The sequence below is a fragment of the Sminthopsis crassicaudata genome, chromosome 1 (assembly GCF_048593235.1).
Source record: "Sminthopsis crassicaudata isolate SCR6 chromosome 1, ASM4859323v1, whole genome shotgun sequence".
In the NCBI taxonomy this organism is placed as follows: domain Eukaryota; kingdom Metazoa; phylum Chordata; class Mammalia; order Dasyuromorphia; family Dasyuridae; genus Sminthopsis; species Sminthopsis crassicaudata.
The window spans coordinates 431,411,630-431,433,924 of NC_133617.1; the positions used below are offsets into that span (position 1 = coordinate 431,411,630).

The following is a 22,295-nucleotide window of genomic DNA, read 5'->3' on the forward strand; positions in this document are numbered from 1 at the left end:
CTGCCCAGAGATGTGACTTGAAAGAGTCTTTCTTATTCTGTGGCTGGTCCCTATCCACTACATCATGCTACTTTTATTTTTATTAACATGTCTTAAAAAAAAAAAAAAGAATGTAACCAAAAGTGATTCACAATTTCCCTCTAAATTCTTAATCTCAAAATCTCTCAAGAAATCCATTAACCAAAATCATAGTCATCTTCTTGAATCTTTAAAGCCAGAAGATTAGGTTTTCTAGGGTACCAACATAGGCAAAGTGGATCTGCTGTGTCTTCCTTAAAGAAGCTATGGCTTCACATGTACAAAAAAATGTAGCAGCCCTTTTTGTAGTGGTCAGAAACTGGAAAATGAATGGATGCCCATCAATTGGAGAAAGGCTGAATAAATTATGGTATATGAATGTTATGGAATATTATTGTTCTATTCGAAATGATCAGCAGGAGGAATACAGAGAGAGCTGGAGAGATTTACAGGAACTGATTCTAAGTGCAATGAGAACCAGAAGATCATTATACGCAGCAACAACACGATTATATGATGATGAATTCTGATGGACATGGCTCTCTTCAACAATGAGACTGATTGAGGCCAGTGGAAAGCCATTTACATCCAGAAAGAGAACTGTGGGAACTGAGAGTGGACCGTAACGTACTATTTTCACTCTTTTTGTTATTGTTTACTTGCATTTTGTTTTCTCATTTTTTGGATCTGATTTTTCTTGTGCAGCATGATAATTATGCATGATTATGCATGCATTTATTTTGAAAATAAAGAGCTTTAATTAAAAAAAAAATAAAAGGAGCTATGGTTTGAAAGATCACAGATCTCCTCTTCTCGCTTATTTTTTTAATTTTTATTTTATTTTTTGAGTCTGGGGTTAAGTGACTTGCCCAGGGTCACACAGCTAGGAAGTGTTAAGTGTCTGACACCAGATTTGAACTCGGGTCTTCCTGAATTCAGGGCTGGTGCTCTATCCACTGCGCCACTTAGCTGTCCCCTTCTCCCTTATTCTTATAAACGTTAAGCAATCACACAAAATGGAGGACACCAACAAACTCTGATATCATTGTTCAAAATACCAACGTGTACTTGCTTTCTTTGAGTAGAGCACATTATTAAGCAAGGGAAGAATTACAAATAAATTTGACTGAGATATAGGGAGAGTAAGCCAATCTATCCCCACCAGGAAGCTCATATCTAACTGTGGGTCACCACCTACAAGCTTCTAGAATCACAGATTTATGGACTAGGTGGGTCCGCTCTAGATGGGTCATTCCCTACAGTCTCCTACGTCTGGGCAGGCTTTCTCCTAGATGGAAGTGGAAAGATAAGGAGTGGGGGTTTGTCCCAATCTGAAGGATCTCTTTAAAGGTCTCAATGATAGCTGGCTCACCTTTGCCAGTTGCAGCTGAAGTTTATTTTTCACATCTGTCACCTCAGAAATTCGAGAGCTGAAAGCCAGGTTGGTATTAGTATACTGCTTCCATATTTGATCTGATGAGGCTTCCAGTAGTCTCTCAGCTTCTTCCCGAAGCCGGATGGAGTTGGCTCTCATACTTTGAGAATGCTTAATGTTATCATCACTAAACTTGGCCAATGTCTCAGGTACTGAGACCCTGGAAGTAAAAATACAAAAGAAATTCAAATAAGATCAAACAGGCAGACATCAGCACAGACCTTTTCACCTAAATTTTTTAGGACTGAAAAGGAAATGATCCCAAATGACATCTTAGGCTTTTCTGTAGTCACAAAGATAGGGTCTATCATGTTTTCTGATTTAGTTCAAGATGAGCAATGTTTACTGATTACTCTGTAAAAAGCTCTAGCTTTCCTTACCCATGAAGAAAAAGTCAAGGAAGTGGAACCTCAAATTAGGGAAAAAAGAAGAACAATTTAAGTAAAACTTTTATGGATATAAAGGTGACAAACAGATTTTCTCTGCTAGGCAGTACAAGAGAAAATGGACTTAAACTTCCAAGAATTTAAAGTTAGAAAGGATCCTGTTAGAAAGGATCTAGCGCACTCCCATTATATTACAGATGTAGAAACTGAGGTTCAAAGAGGTTAGATGTCGGGCAAAAGGACATTTAGGTGCTAAGTAGCAAAAATGCAAGTTAGCTAATAGGGAGGACTTATTGGCAAAGAGAATAGTTAGGAACAGGAATGAGTAGCCAGAAGCAGCAGTGGAGTTTCCTTTTCTGGTGGACTTCAGGAAAGGGACAGACCCACATATGTTTAGGCTGATTTAGGTGCCTGGAGTTCACTTAAATGTCCACCCAAGCTCCCTTCCAGCCCAAGGAGTCTTTAGTTCATAAATAAAAGCTGTTTTCCATTCTAAGGAGGAAAAGGAAAGGGGATTCAATTTCCTGAAGCTCTATTGCAGGAGAAGGCTGGCTTTTCCGGAGTTCCTAGAGCTTATTTATATTTCTCAGCAAGTAGAAATTTAAAAATACACAGGATTGCATTGTTAATCTTATTTGGTGGTCATTATAAAATAGCAGCACACTACATATCTTTGGCCTGGTCAAATGAAACTTATAAGCTGCTCAATGATTAGAAGAGACCTTAGAGATCCTGTAGATAAACTTATCATATTTTATTAATGAGGAAAAAACTGAAGCCCACAGAGATAAAGCCATTTCTCCTAGGCCATAGTGCTATACAATGGCAGCATGCCTCTGCAGAATAGTGTTAAGGGCTAAGCAAAAATTTCATAGAGGGAATTTCTTTTTAATCTGTCTTCAAGGCTCATGAACAGACTAATAAATTTGTGGTTGCTTTGGAGCCATTTACAATGTCAATGAACAGCAGTATTATTGCAACTGACTCCTAATCAGCCTTCTTTCTTCCAGTATCTCTCCCTTCTCTAATTTATTTGTCATGGAGCTTCTAAAATAACCAAAAACCAAACAGATAGACAAACAAAAACAGGTCTATTCTATGACTTGGTGGGTTTTTTTTTTTTTAGGATAAAATAGAAACTCCTTGTTTTCATTTAAAGCCTTTTACAATTGGGCTCCAGCCCTATTTCACATCTCTTCCCATCACATATGCCAGAGTTTCTTTGCTATTTCCTGAACTCAGCATTCCATATCTCCAGAATTGCCTTTCCTCTTCTACATTTCTGGAATGTATACTTTTCTTTACTTATCCGTCTTAGAATCCTTTATTGTTGTGGTTCTATAGTTTTTCAATCATGTCATATTCTTTGTGACCCCATTTGGGATTTTCTTGACAAAAATACTGGGGTGGTTTACCATTTCCTTCTCCAGGTCATTTTATATTTAAGGCAAAAGAGGCAAATAGGGTTAAGTGACTTGCCCAGGATCACACTGTTAGTTCTGAGTTCTGAGGCCAGATTTGAACTCAAGAAGATTCTTCTTGACCCTACGTCCTGCACTCTATCCACTTTGCCTTCTAGCTGCCTCCTAGAATTTTTTCCTTTCTTCATTTTTCCACCTCTTAAGAAAAAACATTTCCTGGTCTCAATCAATCAGCATTCGATCAACAATCAATCAACAAGCCTAATTAATCTTAAATGGGAGGCACTTACAATGCAAAAGGAAGGGTTGCAGCCCTCTAAGGAGTTTACCTTCTGTGGTTCTCACTTCTCTCAAATTAGATTGTTTATCAGAGCATTTGCCATTTCCAATGCCCTTTCCCCCCTTCAACCACGCCTACCCCATCAGTCCCATTTTCTCCCCTTACTGACCTTTTACAAACTCCTATGTCATTTTTCCCCTTTTTTACATTGTGTTAAGGACCTAGCATAATGTCTTGCACACAGTAAAAAATTAATAAAGGCCTGAATTGAACTGCAATGATTGTACAAGCTCTCTCCTCTTGGTCCAAGGTCAGTTGACTATCCCTGGATAAATAACCTTTGGGTATTTCATTTTGTCAATAGGTTCCCAAGAATTGTAGGCAGTATGTGTCACAGTATTGTAGAAAGGAAAAAAAAAAAAGATTGAATGTAGAAACAATACAACTTGAAATCCTAAGAAATATGTTTGAAATCTTGGCTGCAGAATGTATTAGCTACAAAGCACTGGGTAAGTGATTTCTGATTTACCTTTCTGAATTATAAGTTTTTTATCTCATCTAAGACTGAGATAATGAATAATATTCATTATTCATCTGTCATATAGGGTTGTTGTAAGGAAAATATTTTGCAAATAAAATATAAAGTGACATTATTATAGTGAATGAAGAACTCAATATTAGATTTCTTTTAGATGTGCCCCCTAAAGAGGAAAAGGAAAGAAAAGATTTGCAAGACAGGAAATGAAGATAACTCTCAATAGCAATGGTCATGTAGAAAAGAGTGAATAAAGAGAAAATGCAATGTAATGCAAAGCAATTCTGATGACATACATTTTTAAAAGCCTGGATAGATGTGCCTTATTTTGAGAAAGTCCAATATAGGAAAATATGAACTTTCGATAAAGCGAGTAAATGTGGTGGTATAGCAGGATGAGAGACAGTGTAACATAGCAGGTAGCATGGTGGATTTTGAGTGAAAAAAGACCAGGATTCTAAATTTAATATGTGACCATAGGCAAGTCATGTAATCCTCATCAGCTTTAAGGTTTTTTATCCATAAAAACTGGGAAAATAGAATGTATTTAACAATGTTGCTGAAAAAAAATCAAATGAGTTAATATGTAAAAAGGACTTTGCCAACCTTAAAATGACACTAAATAAATATTAACCATAATTATTATTTAATCTCTCTCAGCCTCAGTTTCCTTGTAGAATGTCTTTAAAGATGATTCCACTATAAAAAATACAACAAAACACTTTCTAATAAAGTTATCCCTTCTACATCTTAAAAGATCAATTGCTTATCCTCCCTTCTACCCCAAAGTAATCTGAAAAATCCGAGTAAACTTTTTTGGCCTTTCTTTCAAACTAGAGAACAAATCTAATTTTTTTTTAATGGGATGTTTACAGTACCTTACTGTAAAATTTGGGTTACGTTATACACTATTATACATATATTTTATGCATTTCTGAATTTCTAAACTTTTCCTATATCATCCACAGGTCCTCTTATATTGTCTGTGGGTCTCAAAACTACCCCAAAATTTCCACTTAATTATGCTGCCGAAAACTTGATAGGGAAAGTAGCAATGTGGAAGGGATAATTGTACAATGTAATACAGTGTAATACAGAGTTTGGCCAATAGTGGACACTATAAATGCCGGTTGATTGATATTAAGAGGAATATTTTCTTTGTGAGATTATTGTAGGATTCAGATGTAAAGTACCTTTGAAAACATTACATCTGTATGTAAATATCAAATACTACTGTCATAAGTTTAAAAATGCCTTTTGAGGACATCTAGACTAGCTCACTCATTTTACAGGTAAAAGAATAGAGCAGAGAAATGACTTCCTCAAGATTACCCATAGTTAGGAACAGTTTTAGGACTTGAACCCAGATCTCATGATGCTACATCTAATATTCCACACACCACACTGCACTATAGTTATTTATGTCAAAATTGGCAACTTATTTTTTATAAATAAATCCTCAGGGCAGGCTCACTCTGTGCATTTGAAAGAGGATTACTGAAACTGAATTTCACACCACATCTTTCCAGAATACATCTCTTCTGTCCCTAAAGTCCTATTCTGATGCCTTATTGTGGAGAGGGAGAGAGCTGGGTTTTTAAAACTCTATCCTCATGGGAAATAGCATTGAAGATTCACCCAGTGATGGATTGCAGGATCCAAGGAACTTTTGGCCTTGTGGCCAGTAAGGTGATGAATTTTTCAACCACAACAACTTTTTTAATTGGAAGCCTGCCCGAATTATAGAGGAGTTATGGTCTGCATAAATGGAGGAAGTAGCCACACCTTTGCAATTACAGCTCCTTGAAGTACAAATTCTGTCAGGTGAGAAATAGGGAAATAAACAGTAGGTTCAAACAATTTCTCCCAACCAAGTCTTCCCAGAGTTGTTCACCAAACAGTCAAAATCCCCTCTTTTATTTGTTCCTCCCCAGGGTAGGGAGCCCTATAAATAGTGGACCAAAGGGGCAGGGGAATTGGAAAAGTTGCTGTGGAGAACAACTACAAAGATCTCTTTGATCTTGGGAGAACTGGGTGTGGGGGAAAGAGAACATTTTACTAAGAGTTCATGAAATCCTATCAACATCCCTGAGAGATGATCTTTGCCATAAAACCCCAAATGTCATTCTGGCACAAGCCTTTTATTATGTGATTTAGAAACTCACAATGGTAGTTTGCATGGAGGTTTCCCAAGGACTGAAGGTGGCCCCAATCCCACTGGTCACTTCCCAGTGTTGTAGAATGATAAAATTTTAGAGCTACAAGGATCTTCAGAAAACATCAGTCACAAGACTCTCCTTTCACAAGTGAGAAAAGAAAACAAACCTCAGAGAAATCATGCGATTTTTCCCAAATCACATAGCTAACAAGTACCTGGAGCTGTCAGAGGCTAGAATCATAAATTTTGAGTAGGAAGGATCCTCTAAACCCATTCTTCAACCCCCTCAATTTTATGGAGAAGGAAATCAGAGGCCCAGAGAGATGTCTAAAGGAAATCAGGGTGGCTTGGAATCAGAGCACTTAGCTGATCTGGGATAATCTCTTCAGGTCTCAGTTTACTTGTTTGCAAAATGAACTAAATGTCTCCTGAGTTCTTTGAGAGCAGGGACTATTCAGGGCCTTGTATTTCTTGTGCTTTGCACAGAGGAGATAATAACTATTTGTTGATTTGAGTAAATGATCTCTGCGGTCTTTTTCAGCTCTTCAAGGTCCTAATGTATAGCAAACTAAGATCAGAACAAAAGTCCTATGGCCACCACTGGTTAACCCACACTGTCTCTTGCATTAGAAAGAAACCATATCTACTTTATGTTAGCGCTATCAAAGCTGGTTTAGAGCATGTTCTCACAGCATTCTTGGGTGTGTTTGAAAGCCAGGAGTATATTTTTTGGCTGGTATGGTTAATTTAAAAATGTTTATAATGTGTCATATGGATTTCAAACATGTTTTGGAGTTTTCCTTCTACCAAACTCAGGGGGGAAGATGAAAACAAAGATTAAATAAAAGAAGAGCTCCTCCTGAGGTATGAGCTCCCTAGAAAGAGCTGGCCCTTCCCCCAAGCCCCTCGCCCTGGTACCTGAGACTGCGGGGAAATCTTACACTATAGAGTTGCGGGAAAAGTCATTACATCTCCTGCCGCAGATACGGTGCCACGGTTTCCCTCCAAAACTCCCAACTTCCTGGCAGCCCGCCTTTGCGGGCAGACCCTGGGAATCCCCAGGTGCGAGCCGAGGCCTGGCAGCTGTCCTGGGCGAAGGGCGTGTCTTGCCCTGTCTCTGCCCGTCCCAGCCCACCCCACCTGCCCGCGGAGCCCGGGCGCCTGGAGCACCCTGGCTGCTCTCTCCTGGTAGAACAGGGACATATGGCAGCCGGCTGCACTTTTATTCTCCGATTCTGCTCCCGAATCTGAAACTCCCGGGTCTGCACGTTGGCTCCTGGGAGTTTCATCAGCGATTCCTTACCAGCCCAGTCACCTCTCCCGGCATTGTTCTGTGCCATCTTTGCTACCTTTCCTCTAGTACCATGGTCCCCAACACCTTGGGCTCTCCTGGGGAAGGCAGTTAAGGGCACAAAGTCAGTGGTGAAATGGAACTGTGAGGGAAGAGGGCTTAACATTCCCAGCCCTGGGTTTGCCTTGGCAAAGAATGCCCATTCCAAGATCGATCACCCAAATCCAGCCCCTTAGAGCTGTGATGCTGCCCCGGGGCTGGGTGGAGGCAGTGGGATTTCCATCTGCCCAGCACGACTGCACGGCAGCATGGAATTCGGGGCACCCCTGGGCCACCTCCTCCGAGGCTTTGCAGTAGACATAAGACTGCTTAATGACGACTGCAGGCCCTAAACACGAGCCCTGGCCCCTGGAGTGCCAACGTCAGCAACTCTCACAGCCCATTCCTTCTCCAACCCATCACCCACAGCTTTGCAGCCACTGAAGCCAGCTGGCAACTGCCATCCGACCTGCCAGGGCCAGTGGCAAACAGTGCCCTCTATAGCCCAAGTGAATTTCTGTAGTTTTGACTTTTTTAAAAGCAGGTCTCGTTTCTCAGGGGCTTACTTAAGGCTTAACTCTCTGAGTCGGTTTTCTTTACTTATTGGGAGGCCCATATTAATGATTCTCATTCATACAGAAGGACTGCCACCAAATGGTTTACATACAATATTTCACAGGAACCTTTTAAGCCTCATGATGTTAAGTCTCAGAAGTGATAAAAATTTGATTTTACAGATTAGATATTAACTCGATTTTACAAATTGAGGTTCAGAGAGGTTGTGGCTTGCTCAAAGTTACATAACAATAATTATGTAACAATAGTGACAGCCCAACTATTCCAACTTTCAACCCAGTGCAGTTTTCATTATATCACCATTTCCCCTCTTTCCCTTACCTTTTGGTATTTACTTTTATCCACTATGGAAACAAAGAAGAAAAAAAAAGAAATATAAAAGAACCCTAGTTAGCAGTTCTTAATTTTTATTTATTTATTTATTTATTTATTTATTTATTATTATTATTATTTTTTTTTTTTTTTTTGGTGTGTGTTGAGTGTCAGAAGCTCCTTTGGCATTTACTGGACCATGAAAAGGGTTCATGGACCCCTTTTCTCAGAATAATGCTTTTAAATGCATAAAATAAAATACATGAGATTCCAAAGTTATATTGAAATACATTTATCAAAAAATATTTTTTTAAATTAATGGGCCTCAGCATAACCTTTGTCCTAGGATTTTAGAATTATAAATTTAGAGCTAGATGGGACCTTAGTCCAAACCCCTCACTTTACAAATGATATAAATATTTGTAAAAGTGCTTAAATAAAGTTTCTTGGTACAAAGTAGCCACTATGTAAATACTTATCTCTTTCCTTTTTTCTCCTACTTAGGAGAAACTGAGGCTCAGAGAGGTAAAATTACCTGCCCAAGGTTAAACAAGTAGTACACTGGCACAAATGGGCTTTGAATCCATAATCTAGGAGAAGTTGATTTCCCAGAACCCTTAGAGAAATTTTTTAAAGGACAGCTTGGACTGTCTGACAACTCTTGGAAGCTAAGAAAAAAGGAGGGCCTATGATAGGAAGCCATGTACTTCCTTTAAGCGTTTAAAGGTTTGGGGACATTGAACTAAAGGTGATGTCTGCACATTTTCCTGCTCTGAGGATATCAGAGCTGTGGAGAACGTCCACCCTGGATCAGACTCTAAGAGTACAAAAAACCTCATCCTACAACTATTAGGGAAATGGAGATGAGCCTGGAGCAGTGTATCTGCCCTTGCTTGAGACAGAAGAGAGCAGAGAGCTGAACTGGACCCTTGGACACTGTGCTCAGTGAATTAGTATCTTGCAGCTGGTCCTGGTCAGCTCCACAACAATTCAGGCCAACTTTTATTAAGTAACTATTGTGTGCAAGGTACCAGGCTAGGCACTTGGAATTCAACAGCACAAATGAAATAGTCCCTGCTCTCACGACTTACATTTTACTGCTACTCTACTCACTAAGAGAGTGACATAGCAAGAAGCATAAGCTCAACCAGGACCTTAATGGGGCAGAGGATCCATGGAAATATGAAATTTTAAGTGCAAGACAAAGACTGGGAAAGGGGAGCATAGTGATCTTCCCATTGCCAATTTCACCATCATCTATGAAGCAACTCCACCACAAGCTTCATCATCCTTCTGATGGCAAATACTTTTCTATGGACACCATCATCATGGAAATTAGGAATTTCCTATGGCCAGCCAGGTAAGAGAGTCACACACTTACGCGTCATCTACTTTCTCCACTCCATGGAAGAAGGTGATAGCATCTGATGTGTTTCTCAGGTTGAAGCACTTCTCTTCAATAAACTGGGCAGAATTTTTATCAGCTAAGTCTTTCTCCAGTGCATGTTGGGCATCTCGGTTATCCCTGAGGAAAACAAAAATCTCTCATAGCCAGCTTTAGGCAAAAGGATTAAGTCTCTGGTTTGTCTTCCATTTCCCCTACTAGTTTCACTACTCCACTGCCTACCATCTCCCTACCGTTGGTAGCATGGTGGGCAGTATCTCCCTGCCATTCACCATGTATACTATCTCACTTCTTTTCTTGTTAGAACATACTTTCATAGTTAGAAAGTGTAGAAAGAAAGATATACCTTCTAGTTAAGGTGTAAGTGACTGATAAGAGATTAAAGTGCCCCTATTCCAAGTGATATTTCCATTTCAATAGAAGACAATTCAATAAATCAATAGAGGTTCTATTGTAAGTTGGCAGAATTTTGATTATTAGGAGAAAGATAAAAAGAGAGAAGACCTTAGGTACTCCTATAACATTCCCCATTAAAGCCATTCCTGAAAGAATCCTTTTGCCCAATTTATCCTTGAAACTATGAGGGAGTGGGGTCTTCCTCATTGTAGTTTTAATTCTTCAGTAATACCTTTGTCTTTGGTCAGTCTGTTTTAAGGAAATGAGAAAAGGGAAATTCATCTAGATACCTGCAGTAGAGAATTCTATAATCCTGCCAGTCCTGCCCTCTTTGCTTTGCTCAAGAGGGAACAGAGAATGACCTTAACTAATTTCCCACTCTAAATCCCAGACTGATGGTGAAATGTGAACCAGAAAATACATGCTGACCAGAGAAACCCCAATTTAACTCTCCTACAATCACAGACTGAACTTTCAGTTCTCCTGGAAGAAATGAAGGAATGTCAACTTCTGGTAGGGACACTTCCCCATCCAGATGGGAGGCCCCAGGATTTGCTGAAAATACCTACAAAGTTCCCACTCTCTTCCATGTGCCAACGGCTAGAATGGGCTGGCAGCAGTGCTTCCCACACTGAGGATGAGGAAAGATTGCATTCTGTTTCCTTAATTGGGCTCTGGATCTGCACTAATTAAGTTCCCCCAAGATAGCATAATGTTCTCTGAAAGCAAGAGATAATCACTTGATGATGACAACCTTCTTTTGACATGCGGACTTTCACCTGAGAATTTAAATTGCTTTTTGTTCAGAGGGATCTACCTCAGATTTTTAACTGAGGGGAATGTCTTCCTCCTACCAGCGCTCCCCACATTCTTGCCCCCAACTCCAGCCCCATCCCCCAACCAACTGTCTTTCTGATATTGAGGTCATTTATTTATTTAGAATCAGAAGAGACCTTAGAGATAAGGACTCCCCACATTCTCTCCTCCTCCCCAATATTTCACACTAGAACCACAAAATCTAGAAGTGAAAGAATTAGCTAACTGGCCCAGGGTCATAGAAGCATTAAATAACAGATAGATTTTAAACCTAGATCCATTTACTCCAAAATCCTGGACATTTTCTACTCTTCAATTCTCTTCTACTTTTTGGGTGTCTCACTCTCATCTTTCCCCATTCCACAAATTGTCCACCTCTCCAGCTCTAAGGTGCAATAATTGAATTAAGCATTGTGAGCACTGCCTGATCCTTTCCTGGCTACTCTCTCCCCCTGCTGGTTGTCTCCAAATTGCAGCAGATGGATGCATGTGTAAAAACACATTACTGAGAGCAGAAATACATCAGTTGGGGTGATCAAGGCCTTATGCTTTTGAGGGACTATCACACTCATGGAGAAAATAGGCTACTACTAGCCCGCTGGGTTGACGCTACTAGCTGGTGCTAAGAAAACATTTTTCCTAAGGTTTATAACTGAGGTAGATCAGTAAGGCCAGAGCCAAAATTTGCAATTTTTGTACACTGAGCAAGTGGGATGAAACTTGTGTTATGTGTGTGGACAGGGTTTGGGGGAGGGGTATGGTGGAAGTTGGAGAGTAACTTCTGATCACTGCTGATGTGTTGGCAGTTCTAGGGCTGTGCCAATTTGGGAAGCAACCTCCAGGGAGAGAAAGCATATAAAATTTCCTATTTTATCTAATTAGTCTCGCTAAGTTCAATTGTCTCTATGTCTTTTGAAGTATGGCAAAGTAGCCTCTAAAGCCTCTAAAAGTATGGCACGCTGAAGCCTTAATAACCTACCTCTAGTGATTCCTCTGCCTTAAGCCGCACACAGGGAAGTCTCTCTATAGTCTGGCATCTCAGTATATTGAGTCGATCTATACCCCACCTGCTTCACCAACAACTAGGCAAAGTGAACATCACTGTCTTTCCTATTTCATCCCAGGCTGCATTTGGTACTTTCGTGACTTTATTTCTCCTTTGAAGTTGCTTGCCATGCTCATTTCTCATCTGCTTTGACCTAAATCCAAATATTGGAGTAAGGAAGAAGTGGTAGAGGAAATGAAATGCAATTGGCCCTGAATCTTAACCCTATTTTCCAGAGATGATACTGGCTTTGGAATTAGGGTACAAGAAGACCGTGTCCTTTTAAAGATTCCAGGTCATGTTTGTCCTATTTGCCATTCCTTATGTCCCAAATATACAAAAATAGTGTGTAGGCCCAGTGGGCTGATAGCTATGCCTTCTGAATACAGAAATTGCTGGTCCCATGTTAAATAACTTTTTTCCTGAAGTAGTCAAATGTCAACTTCCTACTATGAAGGATAGGGCCAGGCTACTTCCCTCAGTACAAGCCATGGAGCTGCCGCAATTGCAGCAGTAGGGACCTGTAAAGCTTGATTTTCACTTTAATTATGTCATGAGAAGCTTCTTAACTTGTCACGATGTGGTTACATAATCATCTGAGCATCAGAGAACAAAAAGGTGATTTCTTTTTAAGACTCCTGACTCCAGTCCTCTACTGACTATCCTTTGGCACCATTCCAGTCAATGCTCCCAGAAATCACAGGGTTCTGTTTCATAATACTCCATTTTGCCACATCTGCAGTTATAATTCATATATACTGTCCACAGAGTATGAGATCATTGCAGACTATCTTCCTCCATCACTTTCTCTCTTTAAAAAAATAACAACAATTAGATAATCATCATTATAATAAATTAAAGGGGGTGGGGTAGGGAAAAGAAATGGTGTCACTCCTGCCAGTTTTGTCCAACCTTAGGAAATTATATTAACAGAAAACAGAAAAGGAAATTAGGGAAAGAAAAAAAATGGCAAATACTCACCGCAGCTGAGCATCACATCTTTCTACAAGTTTTTTTATTTGATCTTGACAACATTTTAGCAAATCAACCTCCTGCAATGCAAAATGTCTGCCAGTCAGAAATGATAGCAATTCTCAGAAACTGACTATTCTCGTCTGGTCTAGTCTCAGAGCCTTCTCACTCAGCTGTTAGAGAGGGAACTTGAGAGATGGAACAGAGAATATTGGCATCCAAAATTCACCTTTATTTTCTTTAATGTGACAACAAATGGAAGCTTATTAACAACAAAATAATTATATGATGTGGGCCTAATGAATTAATGGAAACCCACTTGATCTATTTCCTTTTTGAACTGATAAGGAGATGGACCTACTTGTCACAAGCCAACTGAAATTTCTGCAAAAGATCTGAAACTAGACTTGTCAAAAACTGAAATGACTGGAGGAAACTCTATCTTGTTGGTTTTTCATTTTAGTAGAGTTCTGGATTTGCGTATTTTTCATGTTTCATAAGAATGATTTTTTTTTGGAGATCAATAAAGTCTTCTACACACTTCATAGGAATACACATCACAGAAATAAACCAGTGACCATTGCAGGAGATAGAATGAGATGAGATAATATTTATGGAACACTTTACAAATAAAACTCTCTCACTTACATGAACTCATTTATTCCTATGATCACCCAATGAGATGGGCAGAAAAGGAATACTTATCTTCATTTTACAGAAAAAGAAACCAGACATCTACTCAGTGAGACAATAGCAGAATCAGGACTAAAATCCAGTCTCCTGATTCCCAATTTGGTGCTCTCCCACAAAATATTATCTATCCTCTGAAAAGGAATTTTGAACACAAGAGTCAGAAGCTGTGAGCTCTGATATTTATTGGTGGTGGACCCTGAATAAATCTCTTAATAATAGTGATGAGAGTTAGATAAGGGGTACCTAGATGAAATTAGGGTTAACTGAGGTCTAGTGGCAGGTTCGGGGTACTGGGAGTCAAATAGAGCTCTCCTGCAACCCCTTTGGATTCAGTGCAAGGATACAGAGTTAAATAAGGTCTAGTAGTGGCAAGAGAGTCCCCTGTAACGGAATTTACAGACTAAAACCTAGATTAATAAAAGAGATTTATTTGGGGCCTGCATAAGCAGGCCATGTTTGAGGCTCCTGCAAAGAGTGGGTTCCAAGGTTCCCTTTTTATAATGGGGGCTTTTGGTAATATTGAGAGAGGCCCTTGAGCAGTCCCAGATTGACCTCTGGCTCGAACTTCAGCCAGGGTTAGAATTTTTTTTATTATTAATTTTATAATTATAACTTTTTTGACAGTACATATGCATAGGTAATTTTTTACAGCATTATCCCTTATACTCCCTTCTGTTCTGAATTTTCCCCTCCTTCCCTCCACCCCCTCCCCTAGCTGGCAGGCATTCCCATACATACTAAATATGTTATAGTACAGGGTTAGAATTTGAATAGAATTCAATGGGTTTTTAGATAAGGAGGAAACTGTTTGTGGGGGTTGGGGAAACCTGAGCAAATTAGAATGGGGGCTGGGACAGCCCAAGTTAGCTCAGATCCAATTGGGATTCATGGGGGCTGGGAATTAGAAAGGAATCTTTAACTCTTAATCTCAGGGTCGTGGGTTTGTGCCCCACGTTGGGCGCCAAATGCTGGAACTCTATCTTCCCAGAAATCAGCAGGAGTCAGGATCACTAAATGTCTTTATTCTAGATCTTTACCATCACCTCCAACGCCAGGTCATGAGTGCAAGTGAGTGTGAGTTCCACCACCCAAGTTTCTCTTACTCCTCCCACACAAGTCACTTCCCCCTCTTTGTCCCACCCATCAAGTCAGCACAGAACAGCTGGGGAGGGTCAACCTTCAAACAAGTTAATAGGGAATCGTCCAATTGGCAATTAGTCTCACGTGCTTCATTATCCAAGTGCATTGCTCAGTTCTAGCCCTTTACACCATATCAATAGCAGTAGTGATGAAAACAATAATAACTTTTTTATATATGGGTAGCTAGGTGCCACAGTGAATAAAGTGCTGAGCCTAGAGTCAGACACTTCCTAGCTATGTTACCCTGAGCAAGTCATTTAACTGTTTGCCTCGCTCAGTTCCCTCATCTGTAAAATAAGCTGGAGAAGGAAATAGCAAACCACTCCAGTATTTTTGCCAAGAAAAGCCCAACTAGGGTCATGAAGAATCCAACTGAATAACAACAGTTACACAGCACTTAGAGGCTTGCAAATCATTTTACTTCTTGTATATCATATCATTTGGTTTTCCCAACAAACCCAAGAAATATAATTATTACGCTCTTTTTTTGTTTTTAATTTAATATCTTATTTTTCCTAATTATATGCAAAAACCTTATTTGTAAAGATAAAAGAAATGGAGGCTGAGAGAACTTAAGGGACTTGTCTAGGGTCACATAGCCAGTAAGCATCTAAGGTAATCTTCTTTACCCTCTTTTTGCCTTGGCTCCCTCATCTGAAAAATTGGGTCAATAGTATACTACTCTACAAATTTATTCTGAGGAGAGCACTTTGTGAATCTTAAAAGCATTGTAACATCATGTGCCTTATTTTCTCTTTTTTTTCCTCCTGCTCATCCATGTCTTACAATATGCATTTCCCCTCTTCCTTCTCTACCCCTCCCACATGTTCCAGGTGTTACATAATCCTGCTAAAGTCACATAAGACTAAGGAAGTTGTTGAGTCCTTCATGTCTATCAATGTGTTCTATTAATATGGATGCAAGACTGGAAAGAAAAATTTAAAAGAAATCAGTAATCAGGGCAATTGAGAATTTCAGTAAAGAATGAAAACAATCAACTCCACCTTTGTACTTTCCTTTTGAATGCTAGAATTGATGTTCCTGCCATCTGTTGTATCTTCCCTTGTGTGACATAGTTTTGTTTTGTTTTGTTTTCTGGTGGCCTAATATACTTATTCTAAATCTTATCTTAATTTACATTTTGTTTATACGACAACTTTTTATTCCTCTGTCTTTCCCAAAGATGACAGAACTCATCTAATTGGTCATCCATAAAGCAGACATGGAAGGGACCTGAGAAGCCTTCTGGTCAAAACACTTCATTTTGTGAATGGAGAAAAATGACTTGATGTCACAAAGTTACAAAGGTAATAAGGTTCACAGGTGGCCTTTGAACTCAGGTTGTCTGATTCCTGGGCCAGAACACCTTTGTTTGATAGGCGAGTAAATGGAAATTGGTCCCTTGACTCCCAATTTAGTATTCTTTTCACTTAATCGCATATAGCACTGATGAGAAAACTGAGCCCCAGAAAGGCAAAGAATTTTTCCAAAAGTCACCCAGCTAGTTGGTTGTACCTCAGGTTCTCAAAGTCTTATGTCTTGTTTAGCAACCTAGTGTTTTTTTTTTTTTTTTTTTTTTTTTGTTTTGTTTTGTTTTATCATGTCACACAACCACAGATCTGCAGTGTGAGTGACTTTCTTATGCCTTTCTAAAGCCAGGCATATCCTGGAGAGAAATGCAATGTCTTTACTCAAGGAGAACTGCTCAGAATTTTCTTTTTCCAACTCTCCCTCTGATTTATTCCTGCTTTCTCCCATAACCTGTTAGCTGCACCCAACCAAACAAAATAGCCCTAACGTAGGAATCTGCAGCCAACCCCAGGTACTCTTGAATTGCCTATTACCCTATATATAATCTTGTGGGGAGGATGAATGGGTGGATGAGATTTCATACCTGGATAAGGTTTTTTTCAACAATGTCATGGACTAAATCGACACCTATCCGCTTTTCACGATGGTACAAACATTCAAGGGCCACCTGCAAAGGAGGAAGAAAAAGATAAGACAGTGTGTTCTCTCTCTGATTATATTTAGATCACTGTGCACAGAGATGACTCACATCTACCTCTGCCGGCATTTGTTCTTTTTACTTAGGAAGTTGTACTTTGAGTTTGGGATTTGTATTTTTGGCTTCATTGGGTTTTGTAACTGTGCCTTTGGATATGAACACTCCCTTTTCTCCTCATTTTGAAGCTGTAGCCTTGTCACCCAATCTGACTCTTACAAATATAACATATAAACATACTCTTGGGGCATTTGAAGACCACCTCTTTATCCAGACCCTTATCCAAAGCTCCCATTCCATCTCTTTCAGGAAGTTTTCCTTGACCATCTAAGCTTACACAGATTCCTCCCTCTGCTAAACTATTTTGCTCAATGTTTCCATTTTCATTTAACCCTCAACCAAATATGAACAATAGTTTTTATGTTATTAACTTTCATTTACTACATATCTTTTATTCCCAATGAGCTTGAAAGTGTATCTTATACTTCTTTATATCCCTCTTAAGGTCTGTTACATTATGGTCTCATGACCTTAATACAGGCATACTCAATGGAAAAGGAAAGGACTCCAGCTGAACTTGGCATATTGACTTAAATCACCATTGTCCAGCTTTTTGGAATAGTCTGTGCCTAATAATACCTCAGGATAGCTTAAAAAAACAATACAAAAACTTCCCAGGGATACAATTACAACTCTGGGGGACTGTGAGACAAGAAAAGTCACCCCAAAAAACAGATACTTCATGGCCATGTAGTCCTACAATGTTAAGTCATTACCTGTGCATCTCCTTTTCACTCCTGTCAAGATAAATGATTATATCTGAAATATAAAGTCAATTAATCAATAAATATTTGATAAGGCCCAATTATGTTCTGAGAATACAAAGACAATCAAATAATCCTTGCTTTTGAGGAAAGATTGCTATTGGGCAAGCCACAGTGTACATATATAACTACATACAAAGCACAGAAAAATTGAGAACCTATAAATGCAAGATTTGAAGAAAACTTCTTGTGAGTTCCTTTAATATCCAGCTTGGTTCACTTAATTATGCATGAAATGAAGGACCTTTAAAGCTGGATAAAACATTGAAAGGACATTTAGTCTGTTCTCCAATTTTTAGACTTTAGTCATCCTCAACAAAAGAAGGCTCTTATTTCTTTTGAAAGATATCTAGAAAAGCAATTTCATGACTTCTTGGTTACCTTCCAGTAAGTATTAATAATTATTATTATAACTTGCTTTTATATGTACATACCTTAATGGCATCACACACTTAAGAACATACACATTTATTTGTAGAGGGCAGGAACTCTAAAATGGTGTACTTGAATCAAGGACAGCAGGGTACTTATTATAGTTAAGCACCTATTCAGTGTGAAATAATGGTTCTCTAAATATATATTTAATGATATGGTGATGTAATGGTTGGGCATGCTCAGTGTGTTGTAGTGATATAAATGTACTGAGGTATTTAAGGGAATCTCAGATACAGACACAAGAGAAGACTCCGGACCCCATCTTTGGCCATCCTCATGGGTCTTCATCGCTCCTCCACTAAGACCAAGGACTTGGGCTGGTTCCGAGATTCTCTAGAAAGCTAGCAGGAACACAGGTGATCTTGCCCTCCCTGACATCTCATGAAGGGAGGTTTTATTAAACATAACTTTTAAAAATTGTTGCTTATTACTCCATCTCCAAACCTCTGCATGTTATGCCACAGGCAGCCATGTTACTTGATCACTCTTTATCTCAGCCCTCTACCATAGACTTCTCCAAGGAGGAGATGGTCAGAAGCAGTGTAAGCAGGCACCCTTCCAGGCTCTTTCCAAGCAAGCTTCATAAGACTATGCCTGGAGAAAGGGACCTCTATGTGCAAGAATGTTTGTGACAGCCCTCTTTGTAGTGGCCAGAAACTGGAAACTGAGTGGATGCTCACCAATTGGAGAATGGCTGAATAAATTGAGATATATGAATATTATTGGAATATTATTGTTCTGTAAGAAATGACCAACAGGATGATTTCAGAAAGGCCTGGAGAGACTTACATGAACTGATGCTGAGTGAAATGAGCAGGACCAGGAGGTCATTATATACTTCAACAACAATACTGTATGATGATCAATTCTGATGGATGTTGCCCTCTCCAGCAATGAGATGAACCAAATCAGTTCCAATAGAGCAGTAATGAACTGAACCAGCTCCACCCAGTGAAAGAACTCTGGGAGATGACTATGAACCACTACATAGAATTCCCAATCCCTCTCTTTTTGTTCTCCGGCATTTTTTATTTCCTTCACAGGCTAATTGTACACTATTTCAAAGTCCGATTCTTTTTGTACAGCAAAATAACTGTTTGGACATGTATACATACATTGTATATTGTATACATATATTGTTATATTGTATTTAACTTATACTTTAACATATTTAACATGTATTGGTCAACCTGCCATCTGGGGGAAGGAGGGGAAAAGTTGGAACAAAAGGTTTTGCAATTGTCAGTGCTGAAAAATTACCCGTGCATATGTTGTGTAAATAAAAAACTATAATTAAAAAAACATTTTAAAAAAGACTATGCCTGGAATTAAGTCACATGTTTGCTTGGACAGAAAGAGTTGCACCAAAGAGGCAGACAAGAGAAGGCTCCTTAAATGTGATAAAGGAGTTATTCATTAAACCTTGGAAGACCTGACAGGGATCAGCCCTGAACACTAGATTAAAATGGAAGCTTGCCAGCCACCAAAGAAGGCTTTGAAATTTCCAAACTAAAGAAATGCTTCTGAAAACAATTAGTCACTAACCTATGCTCAGAAAACTGCTGACGTGTTCCTCCATGGAGGGGAATCCTTTCAGTCATAGATATTGAGTCATAAGCCTCAATGAAGTTTTTATATGATCATGTATCTATCAATAACAGAATAATAACTAGGATTCTATTTTTTAAGGAACAGAAGGTTAAAGGGGGCAGTATATTAGAAGAATTTTTAAAGGAAAGGACAGGAGAGAATAATGATTTTGAAAGAATAACTGCTGATTGGTTCACTTATCTGTGTTGTCATAAAGATCACTAGAAGATAGGTATTAGTGATATAACTATACCATTCAGGTAAAGACTTTGAAGTTAGAAGAGAATAAAAGAAGATGGTACACCAAGGATTGTAGGGAAAGTGCAGATCAGATCCACACTCATTGTGTGCTCAACCCAATCTTTGATCTGGCACTCAGACACGCTTCTCATATTCCAAACTTCATGCATGGAATCAGATAGCCAGCTATGTGAATTCTTATGAGATATTCAGTTCAATTTGGAAGAGGTAGGAATTTCAATAAATAGTGCTTGGATTAATTAATAATTTCAGGAAACTCCTGGAGGGCAGGCAACATTCTATTTTTTGTCTAATGCCTGGTACATAGTGGATATTCAATAAATATTTCCTCTATTGAAAGATCAGGCTGGATTATTTTATAACATTTTTTATAATATTTTCTACTGTCTTTTCAAAGCTCTTCTACTTCTGACATACCAAGTCAGTGACTAAGTTGGCTCAGAAAGCAACCAGTTGTCATTGGATATAACTATTTTTTGTATGTTTGATATAGTCTGCTCACTCTATACATCTCCATGTACTCACCTGCAGTGGATTTTCTAGCTCGTCAGCTGCACATACCAGTCGCTTCTTGACAGTGCTCAGTGCATGGCTCTCACTCAATAACCTGTCTAGTTCATAGGTCAGTTCTGATTTCCAGAAGCCAATATCAGATAGCCTTTGGCACAGGTTTCTGCAGGTGCCGTCCTGCATCTGTTCAGTCAACTGGCCTTTGTCCTGCATCAACCTCATAGAATCAGCTGTCATCCTGTTGGCCCACTGCCGACAGGTTTCAGCCCCACGCAACTGGGCCATGTTCGACTGGTCCCAGTCATGGTGGCTATACCGGGAGAATAGGGCAGTGCGCAGGGCAGGCAGGATAGTGGGAGGCCTCAAGGGACTCCGGCCTCTGGTCCCCTCAACAGGACAGCTCTGGTTGGCTGAGGCTTTATATAAGTTAGGTTTCCACGAGTTAAGCTGTCGGTATCCTGGCAAATGGTAAGATGGGTAACTCTCCTGAGTGATAGTAGCAGGAGGCAGCTCAGACAAAGCATAAGATTTTTTTGGGCTGCAGTAACTGGCCGTCTGAGTCGTTCCAAGAAACTCCATCTTCTACCATAAGCTCTTATCAACTAAACTCTGCAGAAGTCACAGGCATCTGGAATTATTGTGCTTGGTTCTATAAGCTAAGGATTTTTTGTATTGTAGGAACTGAAAGTACCTCTATGACTCAGAGCTGTTGTCATAAAGCCCTAGTGGAGAAGACTTCTGTTCTTCATTCACTGAGTTTTCAGCAGGCTAACCGATTGACATTATTACTTAAGAACAAGACTAGTTCTTTCAAACCATTTTATTTGGTCAATAAACATTTTCTAAAAAATAAGATTTTTAAGGATATCTTATATATCTCTATATATATCTATATATCTATATCTATCTATCTATCTATATATATTATATATAAAAAATAAGGTTTTTAAGGATATCTCATTATCAAAGTCATTCCAAATATCTCTCTTCCAGGGAACCAACCCATATAACAAACAGTTTTAGAAAGAAAAAAAAAAGCTCAAGAGAACTGATGAATACATTGAAAAAGTCTGAAAACATGTGCAATGTGTAAAACCTATAGACCTACATCTCCACAAAAGGATGGGTTGAGTATGTCCTTTCATATTTCTTCATTCAAATCCTACTTGAACTTTATCGTTTTATTACACTTATTTTTTAAATAAGTTTTTATTAATATTTTCTGTTTCTCATATTATCATGGTATCCCATGATACCATCTCCCTCCAAAAAATCACTCCATATGACAAAAAGTATATTTTAGAGAGGAAAAAAGTCAGCACAACAGCACAACATTGAAAAAAGTCTAAAAATGTGTGCAATGTGTAAGTTACATTTACTTGTGATTTTTTTGGTGTGTAGTTATTACTATTTCTATCATTGTAGTTTATCTATCTATTCATATACTCATATGTATGTATATTTTCCCCCTGGTTCTACTTATTTCACTCTACATCAGTTCATATAGACCTTTCCATGCTTCTCTGTACTCATCACACATATATACTTTCTTACAGCACAGTAATATTCCGTTACATTCATACACCACAATTTGTTTAATGATTCCGCAGTGATGATCATCTACTTTATTTCCAATTCTTATCCACCACAAAGTATTTTTAATATAAATATTTTGGATTATATGGGGACTCTCTTTTCATCAAGGACTTCCTTAGCATATTGGCTCTGTAATGGAGTATGAATTTTATTTGC

General features: G+C 38.9%; 1 protein-coding gene across 1 annotated transcript in view; it reads right to left on the reverse strand.

The window, feature by feature from the left end:
- TEKT5 (tektin 5) overlaps window positions 1–21,214 on the reverse strand; it is a 65,793-nt gene extending 44,579 nt beyond the window's left edge. The window contains exons 1-5 of the mRNA XM_074280537.1: window positions 20,559–21,214; window positions 16,813–16,896; window positions 13,095–13,165; window positions 9,833–9,976; window positions 1,391–1,613 (exon numbers count right to left, since the gene is read on the reverse strand). Coding sequence (XP_074136638.1) covers window positions 1,391–1,613; window positions 9,833–9,976; window positions 13,095–13,165; window positions 16,813–16,896; window positions 20,559–21,122 — 1,086 coding nt within the window. The 5' untranslated portion in view covers window positions 21,123–21,214. The remainder of the gene's footprint in view (window positions 1–1,390; window positions 1,614–9,832; window positions 9,977–13,094; window positions 13,166–16,812; window positions 16,897–20,558) is intronic.
- Window positions 21,215–22,295: the final 1,081 nt, after the last annotated feature.